General features: G+C 36.3%; 1 protein-coding gene across 4 annotated transcripts in view; it reads right to left on the reverse strand.

The window, feature by feature from the left end:
• Positions 1-16,847, reverse strand: part of LOC150076271 (uncharacterized) — a 695,145-nt gene that overhangs the window by 319,824 nt on the left and 358,474 nt on the right. For all 4 annotated transcript variants that reach the window (XM_090388135.1, XM_090388136.1, XM_090388134.1 and 1 more), the window contains exon 6: positions 622-711. In XM_090388135.1, the coding sequence (XP_090244261.1) occupies positions 622-711 (90 nt within the window). The remainder of the gene's footprint in view (positions 1-621; positions 712-16,847) is intronic.

A 16,847-nucleotide genomic window follows, 5' to 3' on the forward strand; every position in this document is an offset into this window, starting at 1 on the left:
AAAAGTAAATAACTTAAAACAGTTTTAATGAATATCCATTACTCTTCCTATCTCTAATGCTCTTTTAGTCAAAGAGTGCAATGATGCTAATCGCAATTATTTTTAAAACTAGAAATTTAATGAAACAATGTATTGCTATCTTGCTTCAGATTTTGTCTTCCGTTTTCATCAGAAGTGTCACCCCGGTATATATTTACCTTGATTTTACCTATATCACGAAAAATCTAGAATACTGAGTCACAATAAGCACATATGAGTGCATTAATAATATAAACTAATGTACCATATGTGAAAGTCAATAATCGGCCAATTTGCTTATTGGTGCATACCTAATTAGGATATAATCAAAAGAAAGGTGATGATAGGGGGGAAGGTAGAGAATTGGAATGCTGAGTGATTTGACTGATATCATGGACTGAGGATGGGACAAAGAGAGATAAAGATGTAAATGAGTCCTGGCTGTCAAGGACTTGCCACATGGCAGAGAAAATGATGATACTGAAAAATTAATGAACCATAAAAATGTAGTCATTATGTAAGTGCATCAGAAATTTTCCATAAATACATATAATTAAATTATTTCAAGAATTAAAAGAAACAAAAAAAGTCAACAAAACTTACAGGTCTTTTTTCTTCTTCTTCCTGAGACTTCTTAGAATACTGTAAGCTGTATTCTGAAACACCAGTATGCTCATAATTTGGATTAGGTAGCTAAAAAGAAGTATTCAATAATTTAAGTTATAATAATAAAATATTTTTTTGTGTTTGACTATCTGTGGCTATGGAAAAATCAAATATAAAAATTAATTAAAAAACATAATATAATTTCTTGCATGCACCGACCAAGTGAAAAGAACTTTAATACTAAGTGAAAGAGTACACACAGGAAAACATAAAATGGAAACTGACACAAGGCACAGATATTCAAGCGATAGCATTTATTAAATTTAGAACAAACAAAGGACACAACAATAGTAGTTTTTGGGTACTGTATGTAACCTTTATCAACTAACTGAGCACTGGAAAGCAGTGGTTTTTTATGCGTGTGGTTGACCTTCAAGAACATAAGCATGCAAGGTCACGGAGGAGGGGGAGTTGGGAGGATGTGTAAAGGGTGACGAGGGAGAGGAAGAGAGCGGTCAAGAGAGGGGGAAGGAGAGGATGAGGTTAGTGACTGCTGCAGTAGGCAGCTACAGAGCTTGTGGACTATGAGAAGCTCAAAGATTGGATGCATGTGGGTGTCGCGGTCCCTATTGATTTTTTTCTGGTGATGCTGATGTGTGCCAATTCTAACAAATGATCAATGGCAGATTTTGAATTTTGTGAGAAGCCTATGATTTTAGTGTTGTTGGGTGTGATGTCTCTCCTGCCAACAGTGTGCCACTAGCACTGAATGAGCAAAGTCAGCTCTAGTGATAAAGATGTAGTGGTCCCTCAGACAGTCTTTCAAATGACAGATGGTTTCCCCAATGTAGCTTCTTGCATCACAGTCCTGGCAGGGTATGCAGTAAATTATCTGCTTCACTTCAGAGGTGGAATCAGTGCTTTAAGAGGGAGAGTGGATTGCAGTTTCTTTCTGGGTGTTTGAACTATGCAGATGCTGTAGCTATGAAGGATTCTGGATGTGCTGTGTGATAATGTAGGGTAAAATGAGATGCGGGCAATGCCTGCAAAACTGGAAGTGTCAGATTGATGGATGTCGGATGAAGAGTATACGGTGTTGTGAAAACATGATGTGCACAGTTCCCAGTAATTGAGGGTCTGTTCGGGATTGGTTGCATTTGCTGAGGTCAGATCTGACCCTATGTATTTCATCGTGTATGTCGGTTTCATTGGAGCAATGTATCCAAGCCCTGTTCATTGACGAATAGGTAATGCTGTGCAATGGTGTGAAAGAAATGGTAGTTGGTGTATCTGCCATGTGGATTTCTGATAGACTGATGTTGTGACCTGTGAACATTCTCTCTTTAACCAAGCATATAAAAAAAGAAAACACTAAGGTTAATTGACTTCCTCTGGGAACAATTGTGAAACTCCCTATTTAGCTCATTCGCAACCATTATCATCAACAAGGTTGCCATCACAGGGGAAAACATGAGAACTCAGCAAATCTTCAAGCAACAAAGACTCATCACAGAACAGAAAACCAGGAGCCACCAGAGTTACAGCTGCCACACCAATAATGATTCATTTGTTCTAAATTTAAGCCGCCAGTCCTTGCTGCAGGAGCAGCTAGACACTTTAAAGCTCAGTCCAAAATTTATCTTCACCCAACAAATTCTCATCATACAGACTATTTTAGCAGTTGAAGCTAGTTTATCGGGACTTCCCAATAAACCAAACCTCACTAAGGAGCAAATTCGTCACCTGAAACAAATCTGGGAAAAACCCTGACATTATTATTGTACCTGCAGATAAAGGACACGTGACTGTCATTGTGGATAAACAGAACTACCAAGGAAAAGCTTTTGAACACCTTGGGGATCACACAACATATGAGACGTACACCCACCATCCCCCGAATGTTCTTGAAAACAAGGTGAACTATCTTCTGAGGAATGTTTCAACCAGGCAAAAATCAGCAAAGAACAATACCAGAACCTTCATGCCACTGGCTGCAACTGAGGCTGCTTCTACAGTCTACCAAATAGCCATACACTGGACATCCCCCAGCAACCCATAATTTCGGGCACAGGCACCCCTACCCATGAACTGCCATGCTTCAGTTCAAATCTCATTAAACTGCCAGGGGGAAAGGTTGATGACATTGTAGAGCGAATATCATCTTTTAAGGGCACAAAAGGTGATATAGTTGTACACGTTGGCACTAATAATATTAAGAGTAGGAGACCGGCAGAATTACTTAACAAGTACAGGTCACTGCTGAACAAAAGCCGAGAATTAGGGTTGAATTTGAAAGTGTCTGCAATTCTGCCCAGACACGATAGGAGGGAGTATATGATGAGAGCCTTGTCGATCAATTCGGCCCTGGAAAGATTGTGCAAGGCTCAAGGGGTAGAATTTTTTTCAGCCTGGACTGTACTTGTTAACAGGAGAGATTGCTTCTACAGGGATGGGATACACTTAAATAGAAAGGGTGCAAGAATATTTGCTGATGCTATCGAGGCAGTGTTAGGTGGGTCGGAAAACTGCTAGCTTGGGGGGAGACAAAGACCAATAGATTGACAGTAGCCACTGGCAGAGGTGAAAGAGATTCTTGCACTGCTTCTATTAGAATGAGCAGAAGCCTGAAAAACAAGATGCAGGGTATTTCAGAGACTGCTGGGAGCCATTGCGGTACAAGTAAACACATGGGTTGTGTTAGGGTAGCTAAGAATAGAAACAGGTGCAGGTATACTTGTGTGTACACCAATGCTAGGAGTTTAGTAAATAAATTTGATGAATTTGAGGTATTGCTCAAAACATCAAAGGCAGATATTGTTGGGATATCAGAGACGTGGTGTCACACAGATATAAGGGATGCAGAACTGCAATTTGGGGAGTACAACGTCTACAGAAAGGATAGACAGGATAGGAAGGGGGGAGGGGTTATGCTATTAGTTAAGAAACACATAAAAACCAAGGAAGTGAAGCCAGTCGACATCGCTGGACAGTGCAGTGTCGAGTCAGTTTGGTGTGACATAAGCATTGGGAGATCAAAATTGAGAGTAGGAGTGTGCTATAGGCCTAATGACTCTGATGAGTATAATAAGGAACTGTACAGGGAAATAGAGTGGGCCAGTAAATCAGAGAGTCTTATAATGGGAGATTTTAATTTCCCAGATATTGACTGGAATTTGGGGGCTGGTTACTCACGCACTAGCAGGGCTTTTGTGGATTTATTGGATGATTGTTTTCTACATCAGCATGTTCGGGAGGCAACTAGAGGGAGTAATACTCTTGATTTGATTATCAGCAGTGATTCTTCATGCATTAAGAATCTGCAGGTAAATGAACCACTAGGTGGCAGTGATCACAGTGTGCTGAAGTGGGATTTACTCAAAGAGGTAACTACCATTAGGGGTAAAGGGAAAGGTTATTGCTTCCGTAAAGGCGACTACGATAGACTGAGACAGTATTTAAATTCTATACAGTGGGACCAACTGATGATGTTACCAACAGCAAATTCAAAATGGGAAGCATTCAAACAACTTATCTTGGAAGCTACTAGGCTTTACATACCAACTAAGAATATTGTTCAAGGTTTAGGCCAAAATGGATGTCAGATGAACTAATGAGGCATATGGCAGAGAAGAAAAATGCATGGGATACTTACAAATTAACGCATGACACAGAAGCCTATGATAGATACAAGTTGATATGCAACCAAGTTACAAAGGAGGTTAGGCAGGCGAAGGCAGATTACGAGAAATCCTTGGCAAGGGATGCAAAGAAAAACAGCAAAGAGTTCTTTACTTATGTAAACTCTAGAAGAAAGGGGATGAATCAGATTGGTCCACTTGATATTGATGGGTCAACTGTTGATGATCCTGCTCAGGTAGCTAACAAACTAAATGAATATTTTGCATCGACATTCACACATGAGGAGTTATTCAGCAAGGAGAATGCCAGAGGTGTATTCAACTCTAGCAGTAAGCTACAGAATCTTGAAATAACTGGGAGTAAAGTGGAGGAGAAACTGTTGAAGATAAACACAAGAAAGGCACCCGGGGTGGATGGGATCTATCCAGTTATATTAAAGGACGCAGCAAAGGAAGTAAGCAAACCCTTAGCCATAATTATGAGAGCTTCCTTGGACTCAGGGGAGGTACCCATAGACTGGAAATGTGCAAATGTGACCCCAATTCACAAAGGAAGATCAAAGGCTGACACAAGTAATTATAGACCTGTGAGCTTAACTTCTGTTCCAGGAAAATAATTGGAGGCACTGGTTAAAGAAGCACTGCAGGATCATTTAGACAAGACTTCAGTTATAGCTCAGACACAGCATGGTTTTGTTAAGGGGAAGTCTTGCCTGACCAACTTGATTGGATACTATGATGCAGTCACAAAAGAACTGGATGCAGGGAATAACTTTGATATTATATACTTGGATCTTAGAAAGGCTTTTGATACTGTTGCACATGGAAGACTGCTACACAAATTGGAGCAGTGTGACATTGGAGGCAAATTGCTGCTATGGATAAAGGGGTGGTTGAGGGGGAGAAGACAGAGAGTGGTAATCAATGGACACTGCTCATCGTGGACTAATGTTATTAGTGGAGTCCCTCAGAGCTCAGTGTTGGGTCCATTATTGTTTTCTGTATTTATAAATGATATTGATGATGGTATATCAAGCTTAATGTCCAAGTTTGCAGACGATACAAAGGTTGGCAGGGTTGTTAAGGACACTACTGATGCTATGCTGCTGCAACAGGATCTAGAAAGGTTGAGCAGATGGGCTGAGATGTGGCAAATGAAGTTTAACATTGACAAATGTAAAGTACTACATATGGGAAACAGCAACCCCAGAGCAATGTATCAACTCTGTGGTACTACACTGACAGTGGTAGAGAATGAAAAGGACCTGGGGGTTATTGTGCAGGCAGATATGAAGTTCTCTGAGCAGTGCAGACGGGCTGCAAGAGTAGCTCATGGTGTCTTGTCAATGATATACAGGAATTTTTCTAGTAGGGATAAGGAGGTGATTATTCCCTTGTATAAGGCAATGGTCAGGCCACACCTTGAGTACTGTATACAGGCCTGGAGGCCTCATTTCAAGAAGGACGTAGAACTGCTGGAACGAGTACAGAGAAGGGCAACAAGATTAGTGAATGGAACAAAGGGTTGCTCTTACGAAGAAAGGCTTAAGTTTTGCAAATTACAGTGTCTGGAGACTAGGCACCAGCGAGGTGATCTGATAGAGGTGTATAAAGCGTTGAATGGTTTGAGCATGCTCAATGCCGATGGGATTCTTAATCTTGCTCAGAATAATTACCTGAGAGGGCATAAATTCAGATTGAGGAAAGACAGATGTAGGATAGATGTGCGGAAATTTGCCTTTAGCCAGCGGGTAGTTGGTTGGTAGAACGGACTTCCATCCCTTGTTGTGGAAGTTGATAGCGTAAATAAATTTAAGGCTCGGCTGGACAGGTGTTTCGAACGAACGGAGGGGTGAAATGGAAGTGTTTTTTTTTTTTTTTTTTTTTTTGGCCGATGCTGCATAAGCTTGCTTTCTTGCATCATATGCCTCTACTAATGCTAATATCTCTTTAGAAAAGTATTGTTTATTCAAAAGTAGTTCAGTGCCAGGATAACGTCTTGAAAAGTACAGTTAATTAGCAATAAAGTTTATGAACTGGTGCAGTCCATGAAGTTTATTGCTAAGTAAAAAGAACACAAAGTGAAGGAGCTCAAAAATGGTTTTACTTTTTATTCAAAGTAATCAACTTTATGGAATGCACTTATTAGCAATTCTAAAAGTTTCTGAAAAGAGTCAGTGAAGGCATTCAAATGTTGTTAAGTTTGGCAGTTATGTTTTTCCTTATGCTATCAATATCCTGAAATCGCTTTCCTTTGAGGACAGTTTCGACCGTGGGAGAAAGAAGTCTGGTTCTAATTTTGCAGAAAGGTGGATGGCTGATCTGTAAAATGTTGTTTTGCCAGAAATTACTTCACAACAATTGGGGAACAGGTGGTGGTATTGTCACACAACAAGAACCTGCTGCCTTTCTCTTGAAATTGTAGACTCACCCAGGAAATGTGTTTCAATAGTCTTTGAAGCACATGTATATAGAATGCAGCAATAACCCTCTCTCCTTCATATACAAATTCCTTGTGGATCACACCTTGTTTGTTGAAAAACATGATCAGCATAGTTTTGATCTTGGACTTCTGTAAACAACTTTATGGGCCTTAATGATGATTTTTTAAGTCCACTGCATGCTTTGAAGCTTCATCTCTGGGTCTTATCGAAACACCCAACACACATTTCCAATGATAATGAAGTCAAGGAAATTGAACTGTTTTTACAAATCTGGATAAAGCCTTCACATGATGCTCTCCATTGCTTCTTTTCATCCAGGAGGCAGTGTGGCACAAATTTTGCACAGTCCCTTTTTCCTGAATCCTCATGCAGAATTTGAGGAAACATTTTATTAACTTCCAACTTAATAGCCATCATCCTGAGGGGTTAAATGATGACCTCTTGCCACAATTTAACAAACACTTACTGCTTATACCATTCAAACACACTGGTAAGACTTAAAGTTTCATCACCATAAACAGATTTTAATATTTCAATCTCTGTTGCTGAGGCGCCTCTGTAGCCAGGTGGGAAGGAGCAGCAGTGCGTAGCACCCGCTTCTTGATTAGACCGGGGTTCGAGCCCGTCACCACCAAATACGGAGGATGCGGAAAGGTCAGGGAATGACCACCGCATATCCCGGAGCAATATGGCCTTAGTTGCTAATTCTCCTAAAAACCAAATAACAAAAACTCTGTTGCTGATTTTCCCAGCAACAGAATTAAAGCTAAATTTGATAGTCGTTCATTGTTCTACTGCAAATCTTGACACGGAATGTTAATGCCACTAATGAAACTGGTTGTTACTTGCAGCCTGTCAGTCTTCGTCCAGTGGATGGTTGGTTGTTGGAATTAGCTACCACCTTTTTTGTGGAAGTGGGCAGTTTTAATAAATTGAAAGAAGAATTATACAAAAACTATGAAGGGGATGGACAGGTGATGCCGGAAGTTTTTTTTTTTTTTTTTTTTGGCCGATGCTTTATAAGCTTGCTTTCTTGCATCATTTGCCACTGTTAATACTAATACTATTAAAATAAAATGAAAAAACTACTACAAAAGTAAAGACAGTTATTTATAGATCACTGATTTGAAAGCATATTGTTTTTATCAGAAATCTGTATCATATAAAATTTTAGTAATCCATGTATTCAGAAATATAGAAGAGTAAATGTAACTTATTGTAACTTTGCACTAAAAACATTAAACATTCTTTTCATGAATTAATATGAAAATTCAAATACACATCAAAAATATGATGTGTATTCAAGTTGCATTGGATTTCTACATCTATAGGCTTATATCCCCCCCCCCCCCAAAAAAAACAAACAAGTGAGCTACTTTCTTTGATTTGGGTGCATATTTTTTTTCCATGAGAAAATAAAAGAAATTAGTAAAAGTTAAATACAGTCGAACTTGGTTATAACAAGCATCAAGGGGCCAACAAAATTTCCTCATTATAACCACTACTCACTATATCAGTGACAATGGAGATGGGAGAAACCATTGGAGCCATTAGACAATGAACACTTTATAAGAGTGATGAGTTAAATTTACTTCCTACTTTTTTTAATTCTCAAAAACTTGATAAAAAAATAGATTCAAAAAACAAAAGAAATATTAGAGAGAAAAAAATAATAAGTATATAATATACTTATATTATTACATAATATCAGTGCTTTTTTGGGATGGTACGCAATGGTACTATGTACCGGCACCTTTATTAACAGTGAAGTGTGACATTTGGATGCAGTGCACTTTGAAATTTGTAATATTCCGTAATTTTTTTTTTACATGTTTACTTATTATTCAAATAAGCTTAAAATTATTTAACTAAATTTGCATTTTTTACTGTCTATTGTTAAGATATTTCTATATAAAACTGTATACCCATTTTTATAATTCTAAATTACTCAGTCAGACCTCTGTTTAACAAAGTCCTTTTATAGCGAATTATTTTGACTTCCCCTTAGAAGTTACATTTAAAATACTTTCAGTTGAGCAAAGAAAATTTTCATATGGCGAATGGATTAGGAGTGAATTAACTCGGTACACACTTTTCGCATTTCTGGCCTTAAGGCAATTAGTCCTGCTGCGCGAATTAAGAGAACTAAAGCATTCTACAACTTAGTGGTACCTGGTAAAACCTATCTGACCACCTGTCCCTCATGCGGAGGAGTCGCGCTAGTCAAGAGTGAACAGATCAAGGTATATTCCCAATGGGCTCTGACCCATCTTCTACTGCAGTGGTGTCCAACCTTTTCCCGTACAGTGGCCATATATTAAAAAAACTTCAAAGAAAATATTCGAAAATTTTATTAAATACAATACACAATTACATTTACTGAACAAAACAGTTAATGAGAATTTTTTTTTATAAATAATAAAATTTAAAATGCTGTTTTAGTTCACTTTTCTCGTGGGTGTAGGTTGGACACCTCTGTGAATCAACTGTAAGCATCCTGTTCGGGAATTAGAAAAGTGATTTTCTTCTACACCTACAAATAACCATCTGTTGTTTTGCGGAAGTGTGTTATCCACATTTTGCCGTTAATTTTCCCTATCTCTGTTTACATAGTCACAGTACCTGAATATCCGAATGACACTGACATTTTGGACAGTTTCAAAAAAAAGAAAAGAAAAGAAAAAAATTCAAATTTAAGAACTAGTGACAATACCGATGAAGAGAGAAGGAAAACGAGGACAACGAAGGTATTAAAACCTTCTAAACATGAATTGCTGTAATTTGGTGAAAGCGAAGTTAGAAAATTGTCAATTAGGCTACAGTTAAATGAAAGGGATGCAATTCATGGAATTCGGGGATACCTAATTGATAAGGTTTCGGAAGAATTGAAGAATTTGATGAACTCTCTGAGTACGATACCAATTTGATTGAATGAATGTAAACCAAGATTTTCACAAATGAAACTGATTGCCAGCCCAACCAGCCCTTCGTTGATGACAAAAACAGTTTCTTCACTACTGTTTCTTAAAATTGTAGGCCCACCGTTGACCCGCTTCGATCCAGCCAAATATGTTGATTTGTGGCTGCTTCGGACAACTGACAACTTCATTCAACAACTGACACACAAAGAGGAAGAAAAGAAGTTGGCATAGGACAGGGGTCGGCAACTTGTGGCTCGCGAGCTGCATGCAGCTCTTTTAACACGTAACTGTGGTTCTTTAACTTTACAGCTCATATGAAGAACAATTTGAAAAGGAGTTAAAAGGACTTAAAAATCAAGGACATGTGGAGTACAAATAAAATGCCTTAAAATTTGAAATTGAGGATTTGAATTCTATACAAATGGACAGCGATAGATGAGTTTAATATATATTAAATGATAGATGATTACCGGACCCATATATAAATTTGAAAATATGCATTTGGACTTCTCTCAGATTTTGGTTTGACGTATTTCTGCGAGTAAATATTTTTGAACATGGACTATATTAAAAATAAATCAAGAAACCATCGTCTGAACAATGCAAGCATGTTTAAAGCTCAGCATGTTTAATTACGACATACTCGCATGATGTTGAGAGACTCGCTCAAGAAGTTCATCAGTAAAAGTCACGTTAATTTGTACCTAATTGGATTTTTGTTATGTTTTTTCAGTATTAATAAATAATATTTCAAAAAATATATATTTTTTAATAAACACCTTCCCACTTTATTCAATTTCTTAAACAACTCTTGCTTTCCTCCCTCCCCCCTGATTGAGCTGAGGTGCAGCTCTTTGGATTCTCTCTCTCATTTTTTTAATTAGATCAAAAATGGCTCTTCACTCAAAAAAGGTTGCCAACACCTGGCATAGGGTGTCGGATAAAGAACTGAATAAAAATTTGGAATATTCTACAAAATCTTTGTTATGAAATTAATTTTACTTATGTTATTATTTTTTATTTATTTTACTCACATTTTACTTATTTTTTTATATACTTGAATAATAAATTTATGCTTAATCAACTGTGTTAATATACTTAATTTGTTTTTCTTATTCTAAAAACATTACTACTAAAGTAACAATATCAGAAAAAAAAAATTAAGGTACTTTTCATATCCTTTTAATTTTCAATTTTTCCTGATAGCAAAGAATGAGTACTGGCACCTGTTTTTTTACAAAAAAAGCACTGTATAATATACTTATATAAGTAAATTAATAATAAGTAAATAATATACCTACATATTATTTGTATTAATATGCTTGTATAAACTACAATACACTTAATATTAGACAATTTATTTGTCTCTAATTTTAAAACCATAGACTTAATACTAAACACAATTTATTTCTCCATAATTAAAAAAATACTAATTAATAATAAACACAATTTTAACTTGTCTTTTTATTTATGAATCTTAAAATTATGTTTCTTTTAAAGATTACACTTTGATATTTCTCAAGTTTCCCTTTAAAACACTCAATGCGTTAAAAGCCTCATTTCCTTCAAAAAAATTGACTGGTGAGACAATTGCACCTTGAGCTTGGGAGATTGTCAGCACTGACTTTTATTCACTTTCACTAGTGATCATATAATCATCATAAGTATCGTCTTTGTTCAGCACAGCATCTATAGTGTCATTCTCTGTAGGAAGACTAGTTAACAAGTTGTCATCGACTCGTACAAATTCATTGATGTTATTATTAAAACCTACAATGTTGTTATGTAGCAAGCATTCGGATAATGGTAAATTGTTTTCTTCATTTCCATCACATTCATCTACGACTGAAATTTAATTTGAATTTAATTTTGATTTCTTGAAGCAATTCAATATAATTGTTGAAGTAACATTGTTCCATGCATCATTCAATAAATTTATAGCATCCAATATCGATACAGACTCATTAAGTTTCTGTTCTTTTTGACCAATTAGATGTAGAATTATAAATCTTTTATAAAATCCTTTCAAACGCTTGATTATACATATATCCATTGGTTGTAAAATTGATGTCGCATTGGGAGGCAGAAACACTAGCTTAATGTTGGACAAAATTTTTGAATCTGGGGATGTGAATGACTAACAATAACTATTGTTAGTTACCAATCTTCTTTTTGAATAGCTCCTTATTCCAATCATTTGCATATTGCCAAAAAATATCTGAAATTATCCAAGGTTTCTTGTTTGCAGTGTAATCCACAGGAAATTTCCTTACGTTTATGAAATGGTATTAACGATTTTTTATCAGTTCCTGTTTTCGCATATGAGCACTGTCAAGCGAGTCTGATTTTTCCTACCAACACATTTTCCCCCTTTGAATTTAAATGTATTGTCAGATGTCAAATTATAAAAAGGTCCTGTTTTGTCGGCATTGTAAAGGTCTTCATCATTGAAATCTTACCTAATTTCTGCCCAAACATAGTCAATCCATTAATTTGCTATTATTGGATCTGCCGATTGAGATTCTCCACTAATTTTTGCATAAACGATGTTATGTCGGTTTTTAAATCAATCCAGCCAACCGTTGTTACATACAAATCATCACGTCCAAATTGTTTAGCAAATTTTTCCGCTTGAGCCTTCAAGATCGGATCGTCTATTGCAAATAGAGCACTCCTTTGTGTAGTGAACCATTAAAGCAATGTTTCATCAATGTTTGTAACCTCACACTTTCTAAATTTTTTTTTTTTTGGTTATGTTCTTTTCCAGTGCTGATATGTAAACATGTTTATTCTTCCGCAATGTTGATACATTTGAGGAGGACAAAAAAAAAAAACTTTACACAGTTCAACATTTTTTGCACCACATTCTAACTCACGAATAATTTTTACTTTTTCACAAATCGAGAGACTTTCTTTTATTAGTAGACATGTTTCCAAAGGAAGGATTCTTTTCTAACTGATTTTACTTTAAAGTCATAGTAAAGTGATCTGCATACAAAATTATTAGAAGTCCAGAAATGCATACAAAGTCCTTAGAAGTTCCATTTCCAAAATTCTTAGAAGTCCCAAAATAAATTTATGGTTCAGTGAATACAAGACCATCTGTAAATAGGGTAATGCGACAAGTGGAACACCAATGCACTATTGTATAGTCCAGTCCTCGAAAGGACAAGGTCATAAACCAGCCGCTAATTCAATGCGATGGTCATAAAAGCTAAGTCACCCTTTTCATTTTCATCTATTCCAAGATTGGGTTTTTTTTGACTACTCGAGAAATTAAGAATGTTTGCACAGTTATCAAAATCTGTACGGTATATCTGTGTAGTATGCTTGTTATGAGTAGGTCATGGGGTCTTGTTAATGATATACAGGAATTTTGCAAGCAGGGATAAGAAGGTGATTGTCCCCTTGTATAAGGCCACACCTTGAGTACTGTGTACAGGTGTGGAAGCCTCATTTTAGGAAGAATGTAGAGTTGCTAGAATGAGTACAGAGAAGGGCAACAAGACTGGTGAGGGAAACAAAGGGGTGCTCTTACAAAGAAAGGCTTAAGTTCTGCAAATTGCAGCATCTGGAGACTAGGCACCTGCGAGAAGATCTTATTCAGAGGTATAAGGCCTTGAATGGATTGAGCAAGCTCAGTGCTGATAGGATTCTTCCTCTTGCTCAGATTAAGAACTGAGGGGGCATAGAGTCAAATTGAGGAAAGATAGCTGTCTAATAGATGTGCGGAAATTTGCCTTTAGCCAGCGGGTAGTTGACTGCTGGAAGAAACGTCCATCTCTCGCTGTAGAAGTTGATAGCTTTAAATAAATTCAATGCAGAACTAGACAAACATTTGGAATGAATGGATGGGTGAAATGGGAAGAGGGTTTTTTTGGCTGATGCTGTATAAGCTTGCTTTCTTTCATCGTATGCCTCTCTAATGCTAATAACAGTGAGAAATTGTATGGGAATACGCACAAATTAAAATCATTATGGCTTTTTGCTCATTACAGCCGTAATCTCGTTATTTGTATGCTCATTATAACCAAGTTTGACTGTAGTTATACAAATTTGTTAGCTATCTCGTGGACCTCACGTCTGCTTTTGGGGGGGGGGGATGCTGGTACACCATACCAAATTGGATTTGAGCAGAATAATTCAAAAACTGGTAAACTTCATAGAGGCTATGAAACTGAATTCTTTTACTGCACCTTTTAAAATTTTCATTATTTTTCTTCTATCAAAACCTCTCAACTATATTTACAATATGAAGGTCATTTTCAGTGTCATCCATAATCACATCATCATCATAGGTTGCCATCCCATCTGGGGTTGCAATCAACATCTATTGTAAACATCATGAAATAATTGTTCCACAGTTTTGCCTGTCCATTCCTTCAAATTATCCAACCATGATATTCTTCTTCTTCCTCTCTCCCTCTTACCATTAATTCTTCCAGTCAGAATGATTTGTGGCACTGCATATTCTTCTTGATGTCTCATAATGTGACCAAAAAAAAGTAGTTTTTTGTTTAGATTAGAGACAGCAATTTCCTTTCTCTTGATTGGAGATTGCTTGATTAGAGACAGCAATTTCCTTTCTCTTGATTGGAGATTGCTTGATTAGAGACAGCAATTTCCTTTCTCTTGATTGGAGATTGCTTGATTAGAGACAGCAATGTCCTTTCTCTGCTGACTGATCTCAACACTTCCACATTTGTAACTTTCACTGTCCATGGAATACGTAATATTCTTCTGTACATGTACATCTTGAATGCCTCCAATTTCTTAATTGTTGCTTTCTTTAATGTCCAAGTCTTGCAACCATAGAGTAGTGTGGACCAGATGTAGCACTCCATTACTCTTAGTTGAAGATTTAGATCCAATTGCAGATTACATAAAATACCTTTCATTTGGCAAAAGGCCGATCTTGCTATTTCAACTCTTCTTTTAATTTCAGTTGAATCATCCCCTTTGTCATTAATTTCTCTTCCTAAATAGACATAACTGTTAACTTTTTCAATCAAATCTCCAACTGACCATAAGTGTGAGATTTGTATAATTCTTGGGACCAACTACCATCCATTTAGTCTTACTGAGATTTATTGGAAGACCAATTTTATTACTTTTTACATTAACTATTTCCATAAGTGTGTGAAGATCAGAATCACTTCCTGCAATGACAACTGTATCATCGGCATAGCGAATGTTATTGATGACTACTCCATTTAAAACAATTCCTTCTGCCCTATCTTCCAATGCCTCCTTCATAATTTTTTCACAATACAGATTGAACAGTAATGGAGATAGAATGCACCCCTGTTCACCTCTCTTTATCGTAATTTCTTCTGCAACCTCATCTTCCACTCTCACCATAGTATTCTGATTATAGTACAGATTCTCTATTATTTGGATGTCTTTGCTGTCTATGTTTATCTGGTGCAGGATAACAAACAATTTTCTATGCTGAATTTTGTCAAATGCTTTTTTCATAGTCTATGAAACAAGCATAAACATCTTGTTGCATTTCCAGACATATCCCATTTTATTAATACCGAAAGACTGAACATATCTTTTCTGGTACCTACACTCTTCCTAAATCCAAACCGAGTCTTCCCTGTTTTCTTTTCACATTTACTCTGGATGCGAAGATAAATTATTCTTAAAAATATCTTTATTGTATGACTCATGGTCATGAGGCTGATTGATATTCTGCACAATTCTTTGCATTTGGCTTTTTTGGTAATGGTATGAAAGTTGATTTCAACCAAACCTGAGGAAACTTCCCTGAGTCAAACTTTGTTGAGCAGACATGTCAGAGCCTTGATGCCATTTTCACCCAGCAGTTTTAGATATTCTGTCACTATTCCATCCTCTCCAGCGGCCTTATCACTCTTTGTCATTTTCAAAGCATTCATCATCTCAATTTGAAGTATCTGTGGGCCTTCAAGATCTATTTACTTCACACTTCCTTTTGTCTCTTCATCCTCTTTGAACAACTGTGATATATACTTTTCCCAGATCTGTTTTTTGATTTCAAATCCATCACTCCTTTCCTTGTTTCATCAAATATGTGCATCTGGATCTTTTTCTTGTACAATCCAGCCATCTCCTTTACTTGTTTATGCAGATTTAGCATTATTCTCAGCAATGTGAGCATCAGATTATAGTCATGTAATATTTGCTTCTGGATATGTCTTTGCTGTTAACACACTATTTCAGAATCTTCTGTTGATCATTATATAACAAATTAGATTTTGTATAATTTTGTTCTCTGTGTCTTGTGGTGATTTCCAAGTACATGTATATAGCCTTCTTGGTGGCTGTTTAAACCACGTGTTGACAACTATCAAGTCTTCCTCCTGGCAGAACTGGATAACTATCTCCTATCACAAATTATCTCCATAATCACATAGGTAAGGTAAATAGATATATTTTCAACCTAGATGGAATTTCAAAAATAATTCTTTCTACTGAATTTTTTGCCCTAACTATTTCACTCAAATGAGATATACAAACTATTACCAACAAGGGAAGTTTTTGTTATAGTGAAATTTTCATTAAAATGGTATTTGTTTTAAACAGCTTTTATTGTAATAAAAAATATTCTGTGAGAAGGGCAAGCTGATGCAAGTTGTGCTATGCAAGTCATCAAATAAAAAAGTGGGGCATTAGCAGAAAAGTAAAAATATATGCTTGTTGAAAGAAGCTCCATGAATTAAAGCAAAGACTGCAGCTGATTAAGGCTCATATCAAACTGCATGAAACTTACAATAACTATGTTGCAAAATATCATCATCTCGCAGATTGCATGATCACATGTTTAATGTCACATTATATTTTTGCAAACTTTATTTTTTTTTTATTAACACCTGTTTGAAGGTTCTAGCTATGCCTGGTCATTTATGCCCTCTTTAAATGAGATTTTTTTAGATTTTTTTTTTTTTTTTTTTTTAATAAACTCAGTAGAAACTTTTTTTGAAGGGTATTAATGAGTTACCATTGGATGGTCAGAACACTTTAAAGCACAAAAAGAGTATTAATAAAAATTTTAAAATTTGTTTATAAACAATTTTTAGAATGAGGTTTTTTTTTTTTTTTTTTTGGTAGTTGTTGGCGCATCGGCTTCTCTGTGGCCATAATGCGCCTCCCAAGATTTTTTTTTGCAGTACTTTGATCCAAGCTCGAGGCGGGATTCGAACCCGCGACTTTTGGGTTACCAGGAAGGCACTTTA

This window comes from Mastigoproctus giganteus, chromosome 13 (genome assembly GCF_048544385.1).
Source record: "Mastigoproctus giganteus isolate SK-2022 chromosome 13, ASM4854438v1, whole genome shotgun sequence".
In the NCBI taxonomy this organism is placed as follows: domain Eukaryota; kingdom Metazoa; phylum Arthropoda; class Arachnida; order Uropygi; family Thelyphonidae; genus Mastigoproctus; species Mastigoproctus giganteus.